This window comes from Ursus americanus, chromosome 8, assembly GCF_024610735.1.
Source record: "Ursus americanus isolate L20-20 chromosome 8, mUrsAme1.1.p, whole genome shotgun sequence".
NCBI lineage: Eukaryota > Metazoa > Chordata > Mammalia > Carnivora > Ursidae > Ursus > Ursus americanus.
In genome coordinates, this window is record NC_142134.1 from 63190678 (window position 1) to 63218460 (window position 27783).

General features: G+C 38.0%; 1 protein-coding gene across 6 annotated transcripts in view; it reads right to left on the minus strand.

Annotated features, from left to right (window-relative positions):
* Window positions 1–5588: 5588 nt before the first annotated feature.
* RBPJ (recombination signal binding protein for immunoglobulin kappa J region) overlaps window positions 5589–27783 on the minus strand; it is a 214694-nt gene continuing 192499 nt past the window's right edge. For all 6 annotated transcript variants that reach the window (XM_045799268.2, XM_045799264.2, XM_045799263.2 and 3 more), the window contains 8 exons: window positions 21452–21617; window positions 16838–17012; window positions 12252–12389; window positions 11983–12095; window positions 9209–9349; window positions 8002–8157; window positions 7337–7440; window positions 5589–7180 (listed from right to left, as the gene is read on the minus strand). In XM_045799268.2, the coding sequence (XP_045655224.1) occupies window positions 6865–7180; window positions 7337–7440; window positions 8002–8157; window positions 9209–9349; window positions 11983–12095; window positions 12252–12389; window positions 16838–17012; window positions 21452–21617 (1309 nt within the window). In that variant the 3' untranslated portion in view covers window positions 5589–6864. The remainder of the gene's footprint in view (window positions 7181–7336; window positions 7441–8001; window positions 8158–9208; window positions 9350–11982; window positions 12096–12251; window positions 12390–16837; window positions 17013–21451; window positions 21618–27783) is intronic.

Sequence of the window (27783 nt, forward strand, 5' to 3'; positions counted from 1 at the left end):
CAGCTGTTCCCTATAAAGTTCCTTAAGACCGAACTTGTCACAGAACCACTCCCTAGTAACCCGAGTGCCTTGATCCTTTGGTAACTGGGACTTGGGAGTCTGGTGTGTGGCACTTAGGAGCAGGATCCTGGGCTTGTCTCTTCATCTAACAGGCATGAGCTCACAGGGTTGTGGTGAGGATTACATAGTGGCCATCAAACAATTTACGAGTGGCCAAAGCGACTTCTCCCAGTCCATTCATCATCTTAGCTAACTATGAGAAACCCCAACCAGGACTAACGATGCTATAAACCCAAATACCGTCATCTAGACGGACATCCAGTATGTCGTTTAAACTGTAACCCACAAGGTTTTTAAGATGAGCCTTCTATGGACTGAACCGTGCCCCCACTCCATCCATTCATGTTGCATCCCTAACTCCCAATGACTCCATCTGGAGATAGGGCCCTTGGGAGGTTAATTAAGGTGAATGAGGTCTTAAGGGTGGGGCCATATTCAGATAGGACTGTGGCCTTCAGAAAAGACACAGATCTCTCTCTCTGCCATGTGAGGCCACTATGAGGGTGGCCGTCTGCAAGCCATTACGAGTTGTCACCTGAACCTGCCTACGCTGGCACCAGAACTGAGAGAAAATCAATTTTTTTTTTAAAGATTTTATTTATTTATGTGACAGAGAGACAGCCAGCGAGAGAGGGAACACAGCAGGGGAGAGGGAGAGGAAGAAGCAGGCTCCCAGCCAAGGAGCCGGATGTGGGACTCGATCCCGGAACGCCAGGATCACGCCCTGAACCGAAGGCAGACGCTTAACAACTGCGCTACCCAGGCGCCCCAATTTCTGTTGTTTAAACCACCCAGTCCATGGTATTTTCTTATGACAGCCTGAGCAGACTAAGAAAAGCCCTTAGTGGAAATTTTCAGAAATGGTCACACCCTGATTGAGCTCAGAGCCTAGACTTACTGGCCATTTAAAAATTCCCACTTGTGTCTTAACAAAGTCTAACTTCCGGCACGCTCCAGAACTAGGGATGGACATTCGTGTTTCTAAGCAAACAGCCGCATATTCCATTATCCTTCAGCTGAAGTTCTTCCCCAAAATCACACCACTTGCACCTTTGGACTCAACCAGTAAATTCTCGAGCTAACAAACTCTCTAAGACATTTGGTGATTAAAGTAACAATCACTGTCCTTGAAGTCAAAATTATTTTTCCCCGAAACTTTTCACTGTATTATCGAAATATCTGAATGCCACGTTAAGAACTTAGTTATCATTACTTTGTGTTGTGTGGTGAGGAAGAACAGAGAAGAGAGGAAGCTTGAAAGGAGAAAAGTTAGCTCTAGGTAAAAGGAACAGCTGTCAAGGACCTCTCCAGAGGCCACTGTGGAAACCACCTACTTATACTCTTTACTCCTTTATATGATGAAGGCAGGGGGTGCTTCTCGATGGGAAGTTCGGGATTCAAATAAATACTAGTGACCCTACTCTGTCCAGCACCAGTAGAAATTATCAACCAGATAAAGGTGCTAGAATCGACTGACCTACACGTTTGCATGAGTAAGTAAGGTGGGAGAAGAGATGAGAAGCAAGGACTACAATCATTATGCAGAAAGAACTGGATACACACCTCAACTTCATATTTACCTTGAAACATCTTTTTTCATAGAATACACAATTTAAAGCACCAAAAAGCAAAACATTCTGTAAATCCCAACAGTTGTATCTATGTTTGGTATGAATGGTTCTTGTAGTCAAAACCTTCTCCCATTTCTGTAGGAGAGGCTATTTATCTGCCTTTTCAGTGAACCAAGATGAGTCATGATTTCTATATATGTGAGCCTAACACCTTTAGCTCAACTATTTACTATCTCTGTGCCAGGCACATAAATGACTTTATCCTGAACACAAAGAACTCTGTGTATGACTGACTGCCCATTGTTGCAGGCGCTATCGCTTGACCTTATGGTTTAGGCTAACCCTTAGGTCCAGACGAATCACATCTTCACATACATCAGCTTCATCCATGTCCTTCAAGATTTCCTAGCATTAAACATTTTTTAGGGTTCAAGTCTACCTTTCTAGATTTTTTTTTAAAGGAGAAGACTCCCTTCTGTGATCACTTACCGCTAGAACCTTATGTAGCTCACCCTGTGTCTTTGTAAATGGCAATCACCTAGGGGTTCCGCGATAAGAAGAGGAAAATATACTTAATGCATCTTTGGTAAGACTGCTTAGAAAGGGCTCACGTACTATTTATAGCAAGGAATAATATATGCTTATTACTCTCTTCTAAATTCTACATCAAGTAATCACTACCAATCTCCACCTTTAAAAGCTCCCAACTAAATTGTTTGTCTCTTATTTAACAATCACTATTTTTAGAGCAAGAGCTCTTTAGTAACGTATTTTTTTCTTTTGGGAGAAGTCAGATAAGAAACTTGTGATGATTTCAAAAATACATAACGTCCCCCTTTTACTTTGTTTCCCTATTAAACAAAGAATGCTCTCTCCGATTAGGAGCCCCCATGAAAAAGCATAAACCATCATTACATGTTCTTTCGTACGGCAAATGACGATTTTATATAGGAAAGCAAACTGCTGCAGAATAATCCTCTTCATCTGCTTGAGAGTAGCTTGAAATGTTCCTGAACTGGGAGATATGCCCCTTAAGTGACAAAGTCCCTTTCCTTATTTATAGGGGGGAAAAAAAACCCCAAACTCTCTCTCCTGGAAGCGTGACATACTTAAAAACACTGAAAAGGAAATTCACATAGCTATCAATCACTATGATATGCAGATAGCCAGCTAAGATTTTTAATACACAAACTGTGATATGTAATTTAATTGTATCTTTATGAAGTATTCTGAAATCAAGAGAAGGTCATACATGCATCAGGCACATTCGACAGAAGACTTTTACAATGGTTTACATTTCCTTTTTATTTATTCCTTGAAACTGCCGTATTGCAGGTTTCTCATGGATGAAATATGGAACTGAGCAGATTCTTTTTTCTACAAAATTATGGTATAAACTTGCTCAATTTTCTATCTTATTGCTAATAAACCTTACAGGCGCACAGTTTGTAAAATAAACCCCTTAAGGACTGAATGCGTAGAGCATGCTGCAAGGTACAAGAAATAAGCTAAAAATGAGCATATAAACCTACATCTGGACCAACACAGTACTGAATGCTGGCAAACATTTATCACGACACAGGGAAAAATTAATAAAAGGAGATACAGTTCAGTCCTGAAAGGGTTAAATAGAAACCCTAATATATTATTGTTTCTAATCATCCATCCCACATTACAGTGCTTGAAAACAAAGTCAAAAGTCTGGCACAGAAAATTACACACATTTGTTCAGTACTCATCAGAAAACACAGCTGCTTTTGAAATCAAAAGTAAGTAACTTGGTTAATAATTGAATAGCATTTTGTTTAAAAAAGGAACCCCTCCCCCCTGTGGATTATCTGGTTAAACATGACAAGTTTAGTTCTCAAAAATTGCATTGGGAATATTCTGTGAGGGCACAGATGGTACCAGTTTCATTTAAAAAAACACACAAAAACTAACCAGTTATGATCGCAAATAAGTCTGTGCAGAAGAGTGATAAATATTTCACTAACACATAAATGAGGATGCCTTTAGTTGCCACAGATGAAGAAAAGTCAGCAGCAGGTTAAATATTATCCTAGTGTTCAATTCTGAAATCATTCAAATTCAAAAGGGCATTCTACATTTAAAGACTTTAACTTGCCTTCCCAATCTATGTAATCAATTCAGTGGAACTAATAAAAACATACCAGATCACAGACTCAGCTTCTAGCATAGTTTTAGAAATTGCTTCGCTCATGAGAGTAGAAGATACGCTTCTAAAATAGAATTAAAAAACACAAAGAAAACCCCAAAGTCAAATGTTCTCTACTTTAACCGAAGTGGTCACCATTCTAAGACAGTCATTTACGAGGAAAAAGGACCAGCATCTCTAATAATGCCATTGGAGGAGGGGCTGTGTTCTTCCATAACCAGACGACAAGGCTCCTATAAATTACACACTGAAAATGAATTCACAAATCCATGAAATTTTTTTTTAAAGCAGCTGACAAAAGACCTACTGATAAAAAAGAAGCTACAACGGACAAATCATTTCAGTCTTTAGTTTGTGGTATGCAGAATGGCATAAAATAGCAAGGGAAATGCCTGTGTAAGTACATTCTTGGACTTTTCAAACAAATAAAACAAACAGGAAAAGGCTTTACAGTCTAATATTTCAAAATCATCTCATTAAAAGAAACAAAGAGCCAAAATAAGGTATAATTAAATAGTAAAAAGGCAAAGTTCATTTTAATAAAGCCATAAACTTGAAAAATTAATTTGAGCTGCAAAGGTAGGTAAGGAATCATTTGTTCTTCAAAAGTATCTCATCTGTTATCGGTTAATTTAACACAGTTTCATAACTAAATACCAAACCTGGGAAGGGAGGAAACTTGTGGCCCATTCAAAGGAAAGCAGCACTGAAAATATTTCCATACTCCGAATGAAAAGCACTGTGTAAAGACGATTTCACTATTTCCATGACTCAACAGAGAATAAATACTACTCGAAAATAAGCGAGTTTGCAAGAAGAAGCTAGTAAACAGTTAAAACAAAGAAAGATAAGGCCACAATTCTGCCCTCGATCACTGAAACAGATTTAAAGTGTGAGGCAGGGTCAGCTTACAGAAGCTAGTGACTGGAGCAGATCTGAAGAGAAGGCTATAGAGAGAGAATAATGCAGCCTGTGAGTAATTAAAAAGGCTTGCAGTAAGATAAAACCACAATAACTTTGATTTAACCATTAATATGTCTTACAAATGACTTCCCCCTTGAAAACTGAGGAAAAGGTGATTTAGAGAGGTTAGGAATCGTATTTACAATGACATAGTCTGAGCAAAAGGATGAGTGATGAAGACAGCATAGCTGGACAAAAAAAGCTACTAATAAGACGTTTAAAAAGTCTTCCAACAAAAACGTTTTCAAAATCGCCCAGGACACCAGAAAGACAATGTTCTGTCTGGAAACACTGCAGCAAGTTAGTTTTGCATTCGTAAGGTACTTGTGGCTCCTGTTTTATGGGACAGTAAAAGCTTACCACATTCTAGAGGTAGTTTTTAACTCTAAGAAGGATGATTGTATTACTAGACTGTGTCCTGTAAGTTACACACATGGTTCCTGTACTAAAAGTAGCCCAGTGAGTCGGCCGCAATTTCTAAAAAACCAAGCAAAGGTATAATCGAAGTGCAGGAAGGGAAGCAATGTGAAACCGGTGAGCCAAACACGAGGCCAACACACAACCCTGAATGCAACTAAATCTTAACTGAATGGAAAAGAAATGTTTTCTGAGTAGGAGACATTTGCAGAGACACTCAGTACTGGGGAAGAGAAGACAAAGAAAGGCAGGAGAGATGTGGAAAGATAAATTACATCTGCGGTTTTATAATCTCACAACTATCTGTTCTAAAGTACTGTCTTCCAAGCTATTTTAGTTGGTCATCTAATAAAAGCATCTTGTTTTAAGGTTACAATGATGTTTTGACCTAGGCTACCAAGAAAAAAAAAAAAGTAAACAAACACATGCTTTTGCTGAGATTTTCCTCAATAAGGGCACCATCCACCAACTGGTAGCAAATACTTCTCATGATATATATATATTTTTTGTCATATGCCGACAAGGCAGAAAACGCCCTGCTGAATGAAATCACTGGGAACATTCCAAGTTCAAAATAAAATGTTTAACTTACACATAATACAAGTTATGTACAAAATCAGGGGCTTGTGGAGGTGGGGGGAGGGGAAAGGACCTGAACAAATCCTGGAACATGGAGATACATTTACGCATGGGAGAAGGGGAGAGAACACTTCAAATACCATCATGTTCTGTGCCATTAATTCATTAAGGACTAAATGGCCACATTTAATTCCACATAAATGTTAGAACCTCTTGGAATACCACTATAAATACTTTAAAAAAAAAAAAAAGGAAAACAAGGACGAAACAAGGGACAGTGTCTGAGAACAGAGACGAAGCTAACGTACATTGCGTGTATTGCAGGCAAGGCAGAGGCATTTTTTTTTTTTAAAGCTTTTGCACAGACTTCATATAATCTTAAAAAAATATGCGGGCCTTTACAAGATTTGACTTGCTGAAATCAAAACAATTTCGACTCATGAAAAGTCATAAGACATCAACTTAAAAAAAAAAAAAAGGATAGTTCCAGCCTTAAATCAAAACAAAACAGAACAAAACAAAAATCAAAAACCAACCCTGGAAGAATATGGTAATTAGATTAAACAAGCGTGGTCAGGCTTGGAACTTGAATGTACTGAAGAGCAGAAGCTCAAAGGGGGGGCGGGGAGGAGAACAACCTATTTGGTAACAAAGGTGTACTATATACTGTGATATAAAAAAAGGTATGGTGAAAATGTACCTTTTGCTAAAGCTTATACAAGTTCCTTGGTCCGTAAAAACTATGTCAGATTTGTGTCTTCTAGTTTGATTAACTTTTATTCCAGCCACATCTCTATTCTTGCCCATTTAAACAAAACCAAACAAAAACCAACCAAACAAAAAGAACAGCTGAAAAAAAAAATCGATTTCCAATGTACATTTCCGTGTTTTGCTTGTCTGTTTTACTGTGGCTTCTGCACTTCCAATCAGCACTTGTAGGTAATGGGGTTTTGGAACAGTATCACCTGGTATGAAAAGTTTTCCAAGAAACCACAAAAGATTGTTCATTTTTTTCCTTTTTCTTTCTCTCTCTCTCTTTTATTTTGTCAACGTTTTGCCGCACTCAAGTCAGTTTAAGTCCTAGCGAAAAGACGGTAGTTAGGACACCACTGTTGCTGCAGATGATGTGACATTGGTTGAATTTGTGCTGACATTTGTGTAACTTCCCTCGCTGTTTGTGTTTGATTCATTAGGGGGCACTTGGCTTGAATTGGCTCGAAGGATTGCTCCTGCCGCACTGCAGTGTGGCCGTGGCCCTGGTTCTGGTGTGTAGGTAAAGGTAAGGCTGGTGGAATAAATGATTCCATCATTACGGACCAAAGTTACTGGAACCTGGACTGGCTGTCGGACCCATCTCCAACCTTCTCGGAATGCAGAAATGTCTGGGACAACACAGAGCATACTCTCTCCACATCTGAGGGGGAAATAGAAATCACTTAGAAGCCATGTACGTTTTAGAACTGGAACTTAAAAGAGGTTGCTTGATACATTACAATCAATATTAGGAAAGAATCTCATGTACCCACCCCCATCAAAAACTCTAGATGATGTAAGAAGTTTCATTAAGTACCTGTACATAGTTTCAGCTTCTACATCCCCAAACCACACTCGTAAATTTGGAGTGAAATTCTGTCCTGTAAGTTCAAGCATTGCTACGTCCCCACCGCCATTCAACTGAAATTCACAGAAAATGAGAACAATGTTGAGAAAAAATTTTCATTTTTCATTAAAGTACACAGACTAGTTTTTCATTTGACTATGATTTATGAAAAAAATGAGTAAAACTCTTCTTTTTAAATAACATGATTATAGGGGCGCCTGGGTGGCTCAGTCGGTTAAGCATCTGCCTTCAGCTCAGGTCATGATCCCAAGGTCCTGGGACTGAGCCCCGTGTTAGGCTCCCTACTCAGTGGGGAGCCTGCTTCGCCCTCTCCCTCTGACCCCCATCCCCCCTGCTAATAAATAAATAAAATCTTAAAAAAAAATAACATGATTATAAAGAAAAAGTGAGCTAAACACATCGCAAGATAACATACAAGTAGATTTAAACTTAAATTTTCTTGTATAAAAGTATGCTCTTATTTTTTTTTTAAATCATGAAACAACGTATTAACAACATCCCCAAATCACAGGAGTTGGAGAAAAATCATTTATTGTAAAATAAAAATCATACCAAGTCAGAGCTGGGAGCAGTGACAAAGAGCTAAAAGTCAACTTGTGAATAAGTGGTCTTACCTGAAGGCTTTCTACGACAGGCACAGGGGTGACCGGGGCAAGGACAGGGCCCATGCCCTCATAAAAGGTGTACTCGGCCTTATCCGTGCTGATGATTGTCCAGGAAGCGCCGTCATTTATCATCTCTTTATTTGGTTCTTTTGGGCATGGAGTGGCCTTATGAAGAAAGAACGTTTTGAAACAGAGTTTTATTGCAGTATAAGACATTGCAGTATAAGACAATTTTAACAAGGTAGCACTCGTACACTGGAGTTAACAGGGAAAGAGCTCAGTACAAATTTATGAACTTCCCAACACGGGGCTTTGCCAGTCCCTAAATAAACACAAACAGAATATTTAATATGGCAATCTCGCATTCAGCAGTTTTTTCATTATAAAATATTTCAGTGACATATTAAAAATAATACCTTTCATAATAAGCATTTGAGAGTAGGCCAATACCTGTATAATTTAATAAAAGATCAGCATTCGTGGTGTAAATAGCTATTTAAAACCCTTTACAGATCCCTAAGAAAGAGACGAGGAGCCCCTCAAGCTTAAAGAGCAGTTAGAAACTCACACACTTTCAGCTGGAGGGAACCGAGATGTGAACTGGCACTCCCCTACCCTTCCTTGAAACACCCAAAACAGTCCATCTTCTCTGGGCTGAGGAGAATGGCTGCACATGGCCATCTCTCTGAAACAGGTCTCCAGAGGTTTACAAATGAGTTTCACAAGAAAGTATAATTATCCTATTAAATCATCTGTCCATGTCATAGATGTCCTCCTGAAAGACTTCTGAGCGAAGGTAGTCAAAACTCAGCTTTTAAGACATCTCGTCATTACTATCTAGGAAGACTGCAATGTAAATCTGATGATTACGAACCGGCCCCCCAAACATGCGTGTATCTGTATACCATGTCTTCATGCAGTTTCAGGGGATTCGCCGAACACCCAAAGCTACTTTTGGAAGATCTGAGAAACTTTCTGATTCCCAGAACTACATGGTAACTGTTTCTCCAAGAACATTTTTATAGTTTTGAGTTCTTCCCTGAGGTAGGGTGCCTGCCATGTCTCAGGATCATGCAGGTTAAGAACCTTTGGACTTGAGATAAATATCTGAAAACAGCTTCATGTATTTGGGAACAGTTAACGTACGAGAGTTTTCGGTTTCTGTATGCTGCTAACCAAACGATGGCACGTTTTTACCAATAATTTTAAAACGTACCTGAAACTGGATTATTCTTTCTTGAGAAAGGCACAAGTACATTCTTTCCGTATCCTTAAGGTAAAATGCACATTTATGGAGTTGTGACACGGGATCATCTGCATCCAGTAATGCGGTCTGCTTATCAACCTTCCTAATTATCTGTATTTCAGTAATTAGAAAAGGAAGTCATCACATATGGCAAACATTTACAAACAATAAGGCAAGGTGTAAGAAATACTTCCAGATTACAAGCATGGTAGAATGTGGAAGGTGTTACCTTCTTCTGAGAACACCTGAAAAACAGGGCGGGCAGATACTTGTTTTCCAGATCACTGCTTTTCAGACTTTGATGTGCATACAAATCATCTGGGGTTCTTGTTCTAATCCCACAGATCTCATGGGGGCCTAACAGTCTGCATTTCTAACAAACCGACAGCTGATGTTAATCCTGCTGGCCAACGTACTAATCAGAGGCTGGCAACTCCTAAGGTTGTATCTCCAGCCCTAACCTCTCTCCTCTGGCACTTGACTTGTATGTTTAACTACTGACTCAACAGTTCCATTTAAGATGTTTAGTAGGCTACCTCAATCTTCATCAAAACCCAGATTTTTGGGACGCCTGGGTGGCTCAGTCGATTAAGCATCTGCCTTCAGCTCAGGTCATGATCCCAGGGTCCTAGGATTGAGTCCCACATCAGGCTTCTTGCTCAGCAGGGAGCCCGCTTCTCCCTCTGCCTGCAGCTCCCCCTGCTTGTGCTCTCTCTCTTCTCTCTCTGACAAATAAATAAAATCTTTAAAAAAAAATAGAATATTTTTAAAAAGCCCAGATTTTTCATTTCCTCCTCCAAGTGACCCTCCTCCAACTCACAGCTCAATAAACAGCACCACCACTCACTCAATCCAAACCTCTGGAGTCACCCTTGACTCCTTGTTTTCTCTTACACCCGACCATCCAATCTGTCGACAAATTCCATTAGGTCCCATTTCAAATAAATCTGTCACCTCTCATCACCTTACCACTACAATCCTGGTCTAAGATGCTACCATCAACTCTTGCCTGAATTATGACAGAAGCCCAACTGCTGTCTCTGCTCCCACTGCTACACCCCATGTTCTCCTCTTCACAGAGCAGCTGCAATTACCCTTCTAAACATAAACCAGCCATCACACCCTGTTTAAAACCCTCTGGTGTGCTCCTATTATATGTAGATAATATCTCAATTCCTGCCACTTGCTCCCTCCATCCCTCCCCTGGCTTGGGCTACCATGGCTTCTTTAACATTTGTCTCATATTCCCATCTTAAGTTCTTTTTGCACTCATGCTGTCTGTCTGAAATGTACTTCAGAGTTTGTGGTTCCCAACTTCATTCTGGTCTCTATTCAAATATCCCCACTGCAAAGATTTCTGACCCCTCAAAGCACCCCAAGTCCCTCTTTATCCTGTTTTAGCTTATTTTCTTCTCATTTGTTTTAACCTTTACTATGTTACTATGGGTATTTCTTTGGCAATTATAACTTCTAACATAGTCTGGGAGATTGACTAAACTCAAGCAAAATATTTCAATTCAATGCTGAAGTTCAAGCTACATTTAATTTGAGGTTTGGGTTTTAGAGAAATAACTGATTTCTGAATGATGTCTGTCTAGAGCTTCCTCTAAGTCTACAACACTCACTCATGCTTCTCCGTCACATAGGAGTCATGATTGTCTAGAGTACTGTTATCTGTGTACTTCCCTGTTTCTCCACTAGCTAAGAATAAGCACAATGGGAACATGACACATGTCTGGTTCAATTTTATTCCCCACGAGAGTTCTTTGGACATAGACACTGCTGAATGGCCTCTCACCAATAAGGAAACCAAAGATGTTCACTAGTATGTGTCATCAAAACTTGCTTTGGTCATTTCTAATTATTGAAAAAAGGAAAGAAATCTGATAACAAGTAGTGCAAACACTATAACTTAAGGTATGTGTCTGGTGAATTCTACATTCATAAAACATCAGGGATTACTCTAATTGGTGTTCTCTCCTTTATGCTGGCTTTGTAGCTTGTTGGTACAATACTTACCATATTTCTGAGATAAATTGCATACAGCCCAACACCATGTCCCCCCAACTTGACCTTGAATCAGGGCTACTCATAAATCCCCTCCATCTTAACTAAATTGTACTCTGTTTCAGAAAAGGAGGGGGTACATGAAGGAGGGAGTCTATAAGGGGCTTTTGCTTTCATTTTACTAAGAAATGCAGTTTTTATAGTTGCAAAATCATCCTAGTGAACAAAAAGGCCTAAACACCATGGCTCTCTCTCAGAGTATGGAATAACAATTTAATTTTCAATAAACCTATCTTCTTGTGGGAGAGTAAACTAATAAAAACTATGTTTCTATTTTTCAAGAAGAATTTCTATGCTTCCGAAAACTTGGTCCTGTGGCGGGATATAGCAGGTACCACAAAAAAATGATCACAGATATCTGTATTAGTTAAGGAAAGAAATCATAACGCAATTATTTAGTGCCCTCTATTGAACATGTTCAGATATACAACCAAAAAGGAAAACTCATTAGAGATAGTATAACAGAAAGTCATTTACGAATGCATTCATAAAAACTGGCTAACTGCCTTAAATCGTTTTTACAATAAAGTGGCATATAACTGTGAATGACAAATAGCAGTGACTATTGATACATGTTCTTAAATTAAAAAGCATGAAATTGAAGTGTATTTTTACATTTGAATGCTATGTCTTTTATATTCACTACACATATGACTAAAGCAAAAGCAGAGTCGTACCAATCTTGGGAGTGCCATGCCAGTGACGGAACACACAAGTTTGACTGTTTGTCCGTAGTGGATGTAGCCATCGCGAACTGTGAATTCTTCTCCTTCTGATTCATCATCATCCACTACAGTGGAATGAAAAAAAGAGATCGAATTATTATCTTGTGGAATTCATTAATCTACTTAGGAAAAAAACAAAACTTAATATAGCTGTATGTCTTATTATCAAAGAATTTAACAATTTCACACTAAAAACATCAAATACACATTTTTGTACTCACAGAGATGAATGTAAAATGCTCCCCACTGCTGAGAACTGGCATGGAAATTACCTCCTTCTACATGCAAGTATCTGGTACTAACTGTCTGGGATCGAAGTCGATTAAACAGAGCCACCTTTGTTCCTGAGGCAATGCATACTGCAAAGAAAAAATAGTTTCTATTTATGTGATTGGGGGGAAGGGACCTGTACTTGGCAAATTACGATTATTCTTTATTATAACTTAATAATTAACAGATTCTGCTAACACACTGATACCCTTAAAAAAAAAAAAGTCAAGGTAACTCTCATTAATAATGTCACACTAAAGATATATGTCCATAAAAATTTTTAAATGAGAGCTACACGGTATGTTTCATGCAATGCTGTTCAGTGAAGGGAAATTATTTTTTAAATAATAAATATTGAACAGCAGAAAACTGATTAAATAAATTATAATATCATTTACCTATTTAAATACTATGTATCTAAATGCACCAATTAAGAAAATATCTCCCTAGGGGCACCCGGGTGGCTCAGTCGTTAAGCGTCTGCCTTCAGCCCAGGGCGTGATCCCAGGGTCTGGGATCAAGCCCCACATCGGGCTCCCTGCTCCACTGGGAGCCTGCTTCTTCCTCTCCCACTCCCCCTGCTTGTGTTCCCTCTCTCAGTCAAATGAATAAATGAAATCTTAAAAAAAAAAAAAAAAGAAAAGAAAGAAAAGAAAAGATCTCCCTAGAAGACCACTGAATGGAAAAGCAGACTATAAAACCCTCTGTATACTGTGGTTCCATTAGTAGATGAAACTGTGGTTCCATTAGGTGTACACACACACACACACACACACACACACACACAAAACTTAATGTGACTGCATGTGTGTCTCCATGTGCTCACAACCAATCCTATGGAATGTATTCAGAGAGGAGTCTAGCAGAATGTTTACCAAAGTTGATATCAACTGCCTTTGTGATTTTAGAGATTTTGATTTTTTCTAAATTCCCTGAAGTATAGTGGTGCATGAAATTTCTTGGAAAAAAAACCAAAACAAAACATGTCTATGTGAGCAGGAAAATATTCTGAAAGTGAAATATGTTCTTTGCCAACAAGAAACTTATGATCAACAGAAAAACAAAGTTAGAGGTTAAGTAAAATCCTGTAATTTGAATTAGAAATAGTCTGAATACATGACATTAGCAAGAATACTATCACTATGAAGTAAGCTTTGTCCTCTAGCAACAACAAAAAAAAACCCCAAAGAACAACAAATTTAAATCTGACCAAGCTTCTAAATTAAACCTCAGCAAACTTTACAGACAGGTTCCTCTGAGTCCTGTTTCCAAGGAGGCCTCTTCCTTGGGCCCAGTAATTGGCCTGCGTACCCCAGTTATTCCCAAGAACCCCGCTAAGTCATCCTCTCCCCCTTGAAATCTGATCAAGTTCCCCATCTCCCACCCTGCATATCTGATCACCTAGGCCAGCCTTTAGCAAAAAGCCTCTCAAGCTAGCTCCTCTAGAACCCCCTTCCCTTCATGTTTCCTCTTAGTAATTTTCTACCCACTGACCATTCTCTCACTCTGCTCCTTAATTATAAATCCTCACTTGTCCTTGATGTATTTGGAATTGAGTTCAGTTCTACACTGAGGCCTCTTCTCCCTGTGATAGTACTGAACAAAATCCATCTTTACACCTTTAACTAGTGTCTGGGCTCTAGTGTGTTTCTCTTTGACACTACCAATTTACAAAATACGTTAAACTACACCAAGGAAGTGAAATGAACAAAATCCAGTATGTGGAAATCTCTGCGGGCCAATGACTCAGTCTCCTGAATAAACACATTACAAGGGGGGGGAGGGAGAGGGAGAGAGAGAGAGAGAGAGAGAGAGGGAAAGAGAGAGATAAAGAGGGAATCCAAGATTAAAAGTACTCAAGGACGGGTCAACACAATATGTATTATAATACCTGGTGGAGATTCAAAATTTGAATTGTGATTCAAACAAAATACTTAAAAAATGACATTTTAGATGATTTTATATTTGATCAACTGACTAGATATTTGATGAGATGAAGAAATTATTTTTTTTTATTTTAAAGATTTTATTTTATTTTTTTTTTAAAGATTTTTTATTTATTTATTTGACAGAGATAGACAGCCAGCGAGAGAGGGAACACAAGCAGGGGGAGTGGGAGAGGAAGAAGCAGGCTCCCAGCGGAGGAGCCCGATGTGGGACTTGAGACCGGAACGCCGGGATCACGCCCTGAGCCGAAGGCAGGCGCTTAACAACTGCGCTACCCAGGCGTCCCAAAGATTTTATTTATTTATTTCACAGAGAGAGAGAAAGACAGCACAAGCAGGTGGAGGGCAGGCAGAGGGAAAAGGGGAGAAGCAGACTCCCTGCTGAGAAGAGAGCCTGCTGTGGGGGGCTCAATCCCAGAACCCTGAGATCATGACCTGAGCCAAAGACAGACACTTAACTGACTGAGCCACCCAGGCACCCCAAGATGAAGAAATTATTTCTTTTTATAGTTGTTTTATAATATACTTGTTTTTATGTGATCATGGTATTATATTAAAAAAAAACAAGAATCTCTCTCTTTCAGAGACACATATTTGCAGATGATAGGTCTTGGATTTGCATAAAATTAAAATGAGGCAGAGGAAAGCGGGGTGGGAGATGGGTATAGATGAAATAAAACTGGCCTGCAGTTAAGATCATTGTTGAAGTCAGACGAACACAAGAGGTTTCATGTAATTATGCAACTGTCTATATGTTTGAAAATTTCTATAATATAAAGCAAATGATTATAGTAATAATGACTGAGAGAACTAAAACCATCCAATACATAAAAACCCAGTAAGTTCATAATAAAACAAAATGAAACAAAACAAAAGCAATCAAACTAAACAAAACACCTAAAACCACACTCGGCATTTCCAAAGAATACTATTGTTATTCTGCAAATTAGTAAACAAGCATTTATCCTGCCTTTCCTCTGCAGACTATTTTTGAAACAAACTGCTAACAAATTAAGTTAAGAGTAGAAGAATCAGAAAAAGCCCTTCATAAAATACTGGATTTAAGCAGCCATCATCAATGGTTAAGGTTGCTGAGGAACCCTGTGACGGATGGATGAAGCTAACAACAGCTCAACTTACTATAAACAATCTTAACAGGACAAAAGCGGGATGATCAGATATCATACGATTTCTGATTTGAAGGAAACGGACATATAGAGGACCAGCTAATTCTAAAGTAGGTCTTTAAGTCTAACCACCAGTTTATGGAAAATATGAGCAACAGAGGACATGTAATAAGCCAGATTCAGAATATGGAAATTCCAAAGGAAAAATGACCCAGGTTCTTCAACAAATGGGATGGAAGAAATAAAAGGTTGGAGGGGGAGAGAATACACTATCACAGATTAAAATGTATGGACCTTATTTGGATCCAAGTTTGAACAGGCCAACTGCTAAGAAAAACACCCACAAAAACACAACTGTAATAAATCTGCACATGGACTGGTTTTTAGATGGCATCAAAGAAGTACGGCCAACTTTTTTAGGCTCACTGATGTTTCAAAAGAAAGCTGTTAAGAATCACTACTGCAGGGGGCGCCTGGGTGGCACAGCGGTTGAGCGTCTGCCTTCGGCTCAGGGCGTGATCCTGGCGTTGTGGGATCGAGCCCCACATCAGGCTCCTCCACTATGAGCCTGCTTCTTCCTCTCCCACTCCCCCTGCTTGTGTTCCCTCTCTCGCTGGCTGTCTCTATCTCTGTCAAATAAATAAAATCTTTAAAAAAAAAAAAAAAAAGAATCACTACTGCAGAAATGGTGGCTGACAGAACAGGATATCTGAGATTTCCGTTAAAATATTCCAGGTGTCAAGAGAAGGAAGAGGCCATGGAAATAATGAAAGAGAAGTGGCAAAAGCTGTTGAGGCCAGGTGCATGGTCACCTTATGTAAAAGGGAGAAAGTAGTGTAAGTCTGAAAGTTTTCATCATAAAGGGTTAAAATTTAAAAAAGAAAATGGGGTGTAGGGGTTGAAATGCATAATTTAATCAGACAGCATTTTTCTCTGGTAGTCTAAAAATCTGCTCCTAAGACAGGAGTCTTTGCCAGAGCAACCATGTTAAAAATTTTGTTTAGGTTTTCAGGATGGCCTTCCAAAGCCCGTTTGAGAATAGCGTCTCCCAGAAGCTTTTGACATTCTTGGTGGATCAATTCTCCATGGAATGAGAACAAGAACATTTAGCAAAACTAGCCCAACACACCCAATGCCACCATCAATCACTCCCTGACAGCAAAAGGAAAAAAACTCCCATTTTTCCATAGGTCTCTGGGGAGCAGTGAAGAACCCAATCTGGTTGGGAACCATTTCCCTAGACCAAGTCTTGTTCATTTCAATTAAAAAAAAAAGCCCATAAAGTGGCAATAATAAACGAGTATGACAGTTTCAAATAAAGTGAGGGCCACAAAAACATTAGTAAAAAATGAACTTGCTATAAAACAGCAATTTTTAATTAAAAAAAAAAACAAAACACCTGAATCTGTCTTATTAATTTATGATGGGAATTGGTGGCAAAAAAGAAAACTGAAGCATACATACAGTCAGCATTTTTCAATGACTGCTTCTTTTTGGAAGGTTTGGAAATGACTTTTATCCGCTTGCTGAGGAACACACCGATGTCATCGCTGTTGCCGTAGAACATCTTTACAGACAACATGAAGTGCTTTCTCTTGTCTGAATCTGATATGTACAATGTTTTGGCTGTGCAATAGTTCTGTGAAAGAAAAGGAAAGTTTCAATAGCACCAAAACCTTGTTGATTATGTACTTACAGCTCAGTATGGCCATGGCTAAGCTTTCAATGAATGAATTCAATGAATAACTGATAAAACCAACTGTAACAATTACTGAAAGACAAAGTATAGTCATCTTTATCAAGTCTATAAAATACCAACATTGTGATGCATTTTACCCCAAGATTGTTTTAAAACACAATTTTTTCCTGTTTTATATAGCTCTATACCCACATCACAGAATTACCAATGGTACAGCAGTATTTAAAATAGAATTTTAGGGGCGCCTGGGTGGCACAGTCATCAAGCGTGTGCCTTTGACTCAGGGCGTGATCCCAGCATTCTGAGATCGAGCCCCACATCAGGCTCCTCCGCTATGAGCCTGGTTCTTCCTCTCCCACTCCCCCTGCTTGTGTTCCCTCTCTCGCTGGCTGTCTCTCTCTGTCAAATAAATAAATAAAATCTTTAAAAAAAAATAAATAAAAATAAAATAAAATAGAATTTTACAGTTAAAATAGTCCATGACTGTATTTCTGCAAACGAAACATATAAATAAGGCTATCAGAATTCAACAGAATTATGTAAGAGATTTTAGCAGTGGTCCTTTTGAAAATAGTGCGTACAGTGTTTTTCTTTACGTAGCTGAACACTAGAGCAACCGACTACAAGTCTGACGAAAACAATGTTAGACTAACTGTATAATTTTACAATGTTTTGTGCCAGAAAGGGATATGAGCGTACTTTAAAGAATTCTTTATAAAAAAAATGGTTGACTTTGCCCAATGGGATAATTCATATTACATCATCCGAAGAACTGGCCTGAGGGGTGCTTGGGTGGCTCAGTCGGTGAAGCATGCAACTCCTGATCTCAGAGTCATGAGTTCAAGCCCCACACTGGGCCAGTGCTTACTCAAAATAAGAGCTGGATTGAAAGGTAACGGAGAAAATAATTGCAGCAAGTTATTATGCCAGTTTACCAGAAAATAAATTCTGATAACTGAAGAGATAGAATTACAGAGTTATAGCACTGGCAAAACAGCAAAAACATTCTCAATGCTACTATCTCAAATACATGTGACAATTCTAAAACGTTTCCTAGTCCCCTGATCCCTATGAATTAGGCAAGGAACTAAATTATTGATCTCTTTTTCCAGATTGGGTAAATGATGCTAAAACACAGCTTAAGTATTTAAAATATCTGAATTATATTTTTTAAAAGATCAATGCTCTACCTTGAAATTAGGCTAAACAAGTTTCTTTGACAACCTCTGTTGTGTGTTTCTTTTAAAAATCAGGAAAAATGCCACTTATTTACGAAATAGCTAATGTATTCTAGGTTTTAAATTTTTTAAATTGTAACCTTGGGCAATTTTAGTAGCAGAACAAAGATAATGCCGCAGTTTATTTCATTTCTCAATAGCAAAGTTATGTAAGAAAATGTAGTTGCCATGTGAATATTTTACACTCAAAAGTTTTCATAAATTCAGAAGTGTGGTAAAAGCTTTGAGAAGCTTTGTTCTGCAGAAGACAAAATTAAGATAAAGTTAATAATAGTAAAAAGGAAAATAAAAACAACAGTACTTCACACTCATGCAGCCCCTTCTACTCAACGATCTCCAAGTGCTCAGAGATGCTGTGGCGTCTGCATCATAAAAGACAAAGTCTAGGAAAATGGGTATCAACATACTAAAACAGACAGTTACAGGGAACAAAAGTGAAATGTGTATCTAAGTGAAGATAATTAAATTCTCATGGGAAAAAGACTTTCACACAAAGGGTTTCATTTTGTTTGGAAAAAGCAAATACTTTGGAAAAAAAGGAAAACATATCTCTATTTCTTTCCAAAAGTGAGTAGTCTGAATCCACGAAAAACTAATCGTACCTGGGATAACTTTACTAGAACCATTATTTTTTTTAAAAAAACTGTAAGACCACTGACCACAAACTACTCAAATTCCATTTAAAAAAAAAAAAAAAAAGGAAAAAGTCACTACTCAGAAAAAGTATTACGGCTTTAAGAAAATAAAGTAAATGAAGTTTAAAGTTACATTCATCATACTAAAAGGCTAGATTAGCTAACAAAATTCTAGAACAGAAAATGGCATAAAATAAACCTTTCTATAAATAATAAACAATTTAACTTAAGAACAACTCTCTGAAGACAAGATCTTCAGGCCATAGTAAAAACATCTGCCCTGAAACGAGAAATACCAGACGTAATATTGCAAAAGTACTGTAGAAATATCTGAATTATACAAATAGTGCTAGCAAGAGAGGTGTAGGGGATGTAATTTTTGAGAATAAGAAAAACACAAGTGGGCTAAGTAGGGATTAATTCATGCTGTATAGCTTACCTAGTTCCAACTATGTAAGATATAAAATTGAGGAAATGAGTATTTAACAAATTTAAAACATCATTAAGTGAAATCTCAGATCCAAAATATTATCAAGAGTCAAATGTCATGACCATATTAAGTGCTACATATATTAGAACTTTACTGTAATGAATATTAAGTACAAATAGCCAAATAGTGCAAAACAAATATCCCTTCTTTTTGAATAATGACTAACTGAACCAATGAGCAGACTATTGAAAGAAAAGAGTATTACCTTCAATGAATGGAGATGAAGTGAGACAGGCAAGCGCAAAGGGCCTCTCTCTGAAGCTCAGGGTCACACTGCTCAGGCCATCTTTGCCTATCTGGGCCCACACCTACCATGTTCTTACACCTTTAGGCTCCAAGCACATATGATGTTCCTTCCACCTGGAATGCCTTCTGCTGACTCTCAACAAGTCTTATTTTATATAAAGTAAGACTTCTCTAATAGCATTTTTCATTAAAACTAATATTAACAAGTAAATTTGGCTTATAGACATTATCCTAGCCCATTAGCAGATGCTTTAAATACTAGTTAACGCTCAAGCTTTCAGGTATTCTTTTCATCTTGTATGAATTTTTAGGGTTTGGGAAAAGAATATAATGGTATAAGTTGAAGAAAGACATACTAAGCCATGATGCTGGGAAAGGCAAGTGGGGATGCTGTTTGTTTGGTATTACTTCCCTTAAAATGCTAGAAGCTGGAATTGGTTAAAGCAGGCAATGAAATTCAGTTAACAAGTTATACACACTGGTACCTACAATCCCTGGCTTCTCACCACCTACCTAAGTAGTCATTCCATAGTACCAAGTGTCTAAATGTACAGCTTGGAGACCTATAACTGAGACTTTCTACAGAACAGGAAAATAGGTGAGACAAGCTAAGGCTTATCAGATCAGCCTACCACTTAAATATATCCTTTACTTAGGCTCAAGGGTCATAATTTAGAAATATTTCTTACTGCTCTATTTTCTTTTAAAATGAAACCACTTTTATTGTAATAAGTTTTACTGCAAACCTAATTAAAAAATACATAGTTGACAAGTCTTACTGATAAAAATTATAAAGATAGAAATGTCATAAAAATATTTGAAGAAGGCTGGTATTAAGGCTTCTTGGTGCACATTCTGCATATTATCTGTAAAATGACTAAAACTGCACTGGAGTGTACAAATCTCCTAGCTCATCACCTTCAGTGTTAACTGCCAGTCCCCATCCGTACTGCCAACTGCAACATAGCAAACACTAAGTTATTCACTGAAGATTTAAATAGCTTTTTATGTGCTATTTTAAGACATTCATGTGATCGTTGAGAACTAACCATTTTTCAAATTTTAATACCAAGGGAAAACAAAATAACAGTTAAATGCTAAGTCAATAAGAACTACTTTTGAATACTAAAGGTATAGACTGAAATGATTACTTTCTAATTTCATAAAATACAATAAGTAAAACTAATACATAAAATCCATTCCCTAACAAATTAAAGAAAATCCCTAAAAGTCTGAGTACAAAGCTAATTGTGGCTGTTCTTGTCTACTGCAGTTTTGCTGCGCACAGAAGCTAAAGTAAAGCATTTACGATCTTTATAACCCAGGTAAATGCTTCTAAGAATTAATCACTTCGCTTCTCGTATAAGACTAAGAATAAAACAGAGTAAAATATTACTGAACTATGTATTTTCACTGTTTATTGAGTATCATGCCCCCCTGTCAGTCACATGACAGATTAGCCTCCTAAATTTATTACTGGCTTCCAATGGAAACCTGACTCACAGCCTGCTCAAACTGCCCCCAAGCTGAGGAAGCTTACTATATGCCACCTTTAGATGTCCACAGCTCATGACTATTTGAAAAGTTATCTCTGGTGGGTGGGGTTGTGTGTGTCTGTGTGGGTGTGGGTGTATGTGTGGGGGGGTTTGTTCAGAATATCGCTACCAAAAGCCATGAAGGAAAAAGAAATCATCACCACAAAAGCAAATACAGAAACTACATGCTGGCACCATGGTGCCCTTTAGGAGAACCAACACGGTTCTAATTTACCTTTCCTTCCAAGTTCAGCTGCTGCATTTCTTGGTCACTATTTCCTATTCCAATAAATGCACATGGTTGAGACTCTTGTTCAGAACAACCATCCCGTTCCATTTGTTCTTTTTTTTTCTTCCATCCACTGCCCATAAGATACACGCAAGGAGGAGGGCAAAAAAACCTGAAACAATGGGGGAAACACACACACACACATACACATCATAAAATACAAAAACAAACAATGCAATTAGATTCGAGAAAGCATTTCTTTTCTTTGAACATATGAATAGAAAATTATACTGAAGTGCGTTAAGTAATCACCTAATGAAACATTTTGGCGAAGCCTTCTGTAATGCAAATAGCCATGTCCGGAGCACAGAAACCTAGGCTTCCACAAAGACTACATCTGTTCAGGGCAGGTTTGTCTATACTAGAATTATGCATTCAATTACAGCAGATACTTTTTAGAGCAGGGAGTATTCCTTTCATTTTCACAGAGCCCAGAATTCTGAACTACTGGAATTCAGTAAATCCAATAAAGTCTAAAAGGTTATAGAAGAAGAATCTGCAATTATTAATTAAAATCTACTTAAAATGACATATTATTAATTGATGACATTGTTGTTATGGCTACTACACTTAATTTTATTTGGTAATTAACCTGGAAAAAAAGAATTAGAGCAATATCCAAAGTAGAAACTTTCAAAATATTAACAAAAGTAGAAGAATTACAAGCAAAATGGACAACTGGATTCCTGTGTTTTATGTATCTTACACCCTGAACACCTGGTGCAACTGGATGACTGAAACAACACCACACTGCACCCTTTCACCTTGCAGATTACCAACGGATTTGTTTTGCTAGCTGCCAAAAACCTGCCTTCAAAAAGTCTTCCCACCTAGAATAACTTCCTTATATGATTGACCCTTGAACACTGTAGGGGTTAGGGGTGCCAACACCATATGTAATCAAAAACTCCATGGCTAATTTCTGACTCCCCCAAAACTTTACTAATAGCCTACTGTTGGCCAGGAAGCCTTACCATTAACATAAACAGTCAACACATATTTTGTATATTATATGTATTATATACTGTAGTCCTACAATAAAGCTAGATAAAAGAAAATATTACTAAGAAAATCATAAGAAAAAAATCTGTAATACTATACTGTATCAACTGAAAAAAATCTGCACATAAGCAGAGCCTGCAGATTGAACCCATGTCATGCAAGAGTCAACTGCTATCTCCTCTCTAGCAATTAAGAAATGTCAGTTTCAAAGCCTAGCTCAAGCCCCATTATTTTACAGTTCCGACCACTGATTCAGTCTTTATGGAGGGCATAATTTGCTTTTGCTCAATTATACACACTGGCTTGTGCATACTTCAAAACATTTACACCATGTCTCATCAAGGGACCTGAAAACTCAAATACCTTCTCAAATAGTAGCTAAGTAAACTCAAATAGTAGCCAGGTAAGTAATTTAGTGGGTGAACCAGGTGTACAATAAATAAGTTGGAATATCATTTAATTACTCAAAGAAGTAGGTTTCCTCCTTTCTTTGTTGAAACACACAGCCCTCATGGTAATTCCCACTTTTTGTATAGTTATTGAGTAAAGGAAAATTCTTCTTAATTAAGCCCACTGTAAGTAAAAGAACTTAAATACAATGACAATCAGCCATTGGTGTGTGACTCTGGTAACAAGACACAAGAGAACACAGCAAGCCTGTGAGTACATACCCTCTCAATCACTTTGCTAAACTACCTGCATGTGGGCCTAGTGTTGGTCACATCCTCCAATTGTTCAACAGATGCTTGAAATAAAATTTTAGATGAAATTCCTAATTTTAAAATTTAGCAACTAATTTATGGTTTTTAAAACTCTGTAGGCCAACAGCATGCAAGCTTAAGAAAACAACAACAAAACACGTGTACACGTTCCTGCTCGTGCGTATGTAACACACTGACACCAGGCTGGATCTGGTGTAGCCCTTCCTAAAGGTAGTTAGTATCTACTTCTTGTTTGCTTCCCCCCTTAGCACCTACTACAGTACTGATTGAATTGAATCAAAATTATGTAACATCTACTTTTTGCTCCTTTGAAGACTACCTGAGGAGCAATTTATATTAATTTATAAGAAGTGAACTGGGTTTATGTAATAGTCATTAATTCACCAAATTATTACACCCCTAGTCTGTACCCCTAGTGTACCAGGCACTGGGAATATAGCAGGGTGGAAAAAAAAAAAGACGACAAAAATCCCTGTCTTGATGGAATTCACACTCTAATAGGAGTGACAGACAATTAAAAAAACCCATAAATGAGTAAAATGATTTATATATTCTGTTAGCTGGTGATAAATACTGAGGGAAAAAATAAAGCAGATAAGGGGTACTTAAAATGTAGAAGACCTAGGTGGCCAGGGAAAGCTTCCTTAAAAAGGTGACCCTGAGTCATACCCTAAGCCATGGGTAGCTGGGGTAGGAGCATTTCAGCTGAGGGAAGAGCAAGTGGAAAGGCTCTGAAGTAGGAAGGCCTAAAATGGACTGTGTCTAAACACAGCCCACTGTGGCTGGACTTGAGAATAGAAGATAAAGCCTAGATAATGGGAAAGAGACCAAGAAGGCCCTGGGGGTCAAGCTGAGTAAGGAGGGATGCCTCTGGAGTCCTCTCATATTTATCTAAACCAATAAAAAGGACGCAGAGCAGCTTTCATGCCTGCATACTCTCACTGTGGCCATGGACACAGAGGTCACAGCCGAGGTAGTGGGCTCAGCTCCAGGTCACTCCAAGTTTGGAGGGATGCCTGGATTAGCCAGGCTAGTTCTGGAGTTGGCTCAATTCAAGTCTACACCAGGGATCTTTCTGGCCTCAAACGTTGGGAGTCACCCAATGCTTACCATGGCACAGACTCAAATACCTAGCTGGCACACTATCGGGAGGTTGAGAAGGCATCAATTTTGGAAGCTTGTCTATTAGTATTTTCTATTCCACACTGATGTTAAGATTCCTTAGGAAACTGGTACACCAGCTATAAAATTCAAAGAGTGGTGCTTTAGTAGAGTGTACCACACATGGGAGTCCAATCTCAACAAGTTATCGTAAAAGGTACTTTTATTTCACATCTGAAAAATATAAAGAGGGCTAAAACTGTACAAGACTGGGTACAGCTGGTTTTCTCAAGAGTACCGTGATAAAATGGCATAAACAAGGTATCAAATTAGGTTGGCAAGCAATTCTTTATCACTTAAAACTTGAGCAAGATTCTATATTGAAAGTGCTTTCCAATCACGTAATAAATAAGAAAAATGAAGAAGACTTCACAAATGCCTCGGAACTATGCTTTTTTTTAATCAGCTCTACAACAATTCAAAAAAGCCATGATGTAAGAAAACAGCAAATCCAATACAATCTAAACATTGAGACTATTTCTAAATAATGTGCTGATGAAATCCTATTTTTAAACACCCGAATACTGCCACCCCCAAGGAAACAGCTAATGAGTCACGTTTGCATTTCCACAGACTTCAGTAGTAACACCATCAAATAGAAGATAAGCGTACATACAACAGAAGAACACAGACAAAAGAAAGGAAACTAAAGGGGGTGAGGGAAAAAAGGCCACATAATTAACAGAAGAAAAATTAAAATACACCTTATAATGCTATGTGCAATTAATGATTCTTTGAATTTGGGCAGTTGGTCAGTATGTACCAAACACACAGTGAAAGGTTTGGCCAACAAGTGGCCAGTTCGCAGACTGTAAGAGCTGCTATAAAAGAATATGCTACGAAACAATGTGCCTAGATTTTCTAGTATTTCCTACGGCTCTAACTAGCAACTATGACAAACAATGCTTTCTTCCTGCCACTTGGTGGCAATATGCACACATTTACAATGTTATTCATTTCCCAGTTTAAACAATCAGTCTTTATTTTCAGAGAATGATTCAACAACTTTTTCCTCAAACCCTGAGACGAGGTCTGGAAAATACCTTACAGATTCAAAGAAGGCTTTTTATTCAGCCCAATATACAAAACAGGTTAGGTTACACAAAATCCAAACATCATTTACGTTATCTGACCTTTGCAGAGTCATTATCCTTCGATGATTATTCAATCCCAAAGTACCAAAATAGAGCCTTTTTTGCACACCACAGTTACCTCAATTAACACGCACCCTCAGTGCGACTTCAGGAGCACCACCTCGCTGTCTCCACGGCTTTACTGTTGCCTCAACAATCTCTCTACCACCTTCACTACTGCAAAGTTGAAAGAATACTAATACGTCAAATGTAGTTTCCCGTCTCTAATGAAAATTTTCCTCCAGACAAAATAATCTTTTTAAGAGTCTATTTTTTTTTAAACCTAGAGTAGCCTTCTTTAATGAAAAAGTAAAACTAATCACTAACATTAGTGGGATAACAGATGGCCAAAAAAATAAATATTCATTATGAGGCCCCAAAGTTAATACCAAGGACGATTTAAAACTTTAGGATAAATTTTCCTGACCTAATATTTCTAGCATCATTCTCTGGAGTTATTTTATATGCCAAGAAGACCTGGCCATGTCCCCAGGTTACCTTGTGCCTAATGCCTTAGCAGCTCTTCAGAAAGACCTGAATCTGGATCAACAAGAAAGAAGGCAGATCTTACTCTTTACACCGTGTACGCCACCAGTGAGTACAGGGCCAGACACTACCCAGGAGGCTGGACCTCACGAGCAGTCCCTTACTACTAATCCTTTTTAAAAATCAAGTAATTTTTAATAGGTTTCCACCTTTGTATGTAAAACGAATACATGTCTACTCTGAAAATTTAATAATACAAATATATAAAAAATACAGGAAAGTAGTTACTCTGGCCTTTTCATCACTTCTTCAGTCTTTGGGAGCTAGAAGCTTAGATTCTTCAAGTTCTCCTTTATCTGGTGTTTTAGACAGGCCAGGCCACACCCAAATAGAGAAGAACTGAAAACGAAGGCAATCGCAACAAAGGATAACCTTTAAATCACTGACTTGAGAAGCCACTATAGCCTTGTCCTCATTTATTTTCGATAGTGACTAACAAGCAGGAACCTTATTTATTTGGACTTAGGCATAACTGTTTAAGTGGCTGTTCTTCCTTTCTGGTTTCCCCGCAGGGCCTCAGTTATCCAGTATTAAATGACACAGTGATTTCCAAAATTCCCAGGAAAGATCCTTTTGTATAGTACCTGGCACCTAATTTCCTAACCAAAATAAAGAAAAAATGAATTAATGAATGAATCCAGATGTACCGAAATGCACCTTCAAAAATCCAGAGAAAGAACAGCATCGCTGTTATAAACACACATCCACTCCTATTTCCATCACATGCAGCTGAGGCTCACTCAGCTGATGGTAAAGGAACGATCCGAGGCAAAGTTCACAAACTTTGTGTTCTTTAGGCATCTTTACCTCCTCTAGCTTCAAGCCTTACTGTATGTGACCAACACTGAGACACAAAATGGAAAGCTTAGGGCAATAAAAAGAAAATGAAATTTGGAGTTAACAGTCCCAGGAGTTCTATTCTTGGCTCCATCGATTCCTAAACTAAGATGAACCTGGGCATATTTAAAGTTTCTGATCTTTAGTTTCCTCACAGAATGGGGATTAAAACATACTGACTTTACGAGATTGTTCTGAGGATTAAAATTTCAAAATATCTGTTAGCACTTCCAGTCTGGCCCATGATTGGAGCTGAATAAAGGGCAAGTGTTTCTTCTTCAGGTTTATTATGAAGTGCATAATAGACTGTTAGACTCATCAAATATTGAGGGTGTTTACTTGCTCTGTTTCTTCAACAATCTACTCTGCACATACATTCAATTTCATATTTAAAAAAATAGAATATCCAATATTGACTTCATAAAAAAAAGGAGCCACTATCTTGACTCTATGTCCCAAACTGTAGATACCAACTTCTTCCCATATTTAATTCTAAATCAGACGGCTAAGTTTTATTAGTAAATTAAGATAAAATAATCAGAAGTCTAGTAAGCTTCAATAATAAGAAAGAACCCTTTGGCAGTATGAGCCCTAAATATTGCTTGCACTTGCTCATCCTATTTGAGGATAAAGTTATTAATTAAATAGCTTCACCATCATCTCAGCTTGGATTGAGAGGACTTTAAAGAGACCTCTTAACTTTCTTTCAGCATAGAAATTAATCACATAGTTAACATTTCATTCCTTTTACACAGTATTCTAAGTTTTCCTTTATCTCATAAACTCTAAAATACCAGTCATCGCTTTCAACCCAACACCCAAACCTGAATTTTCATTCCTTCTCTCACTTCAGTTTTGTGCCTTTCTGGCCAATCCA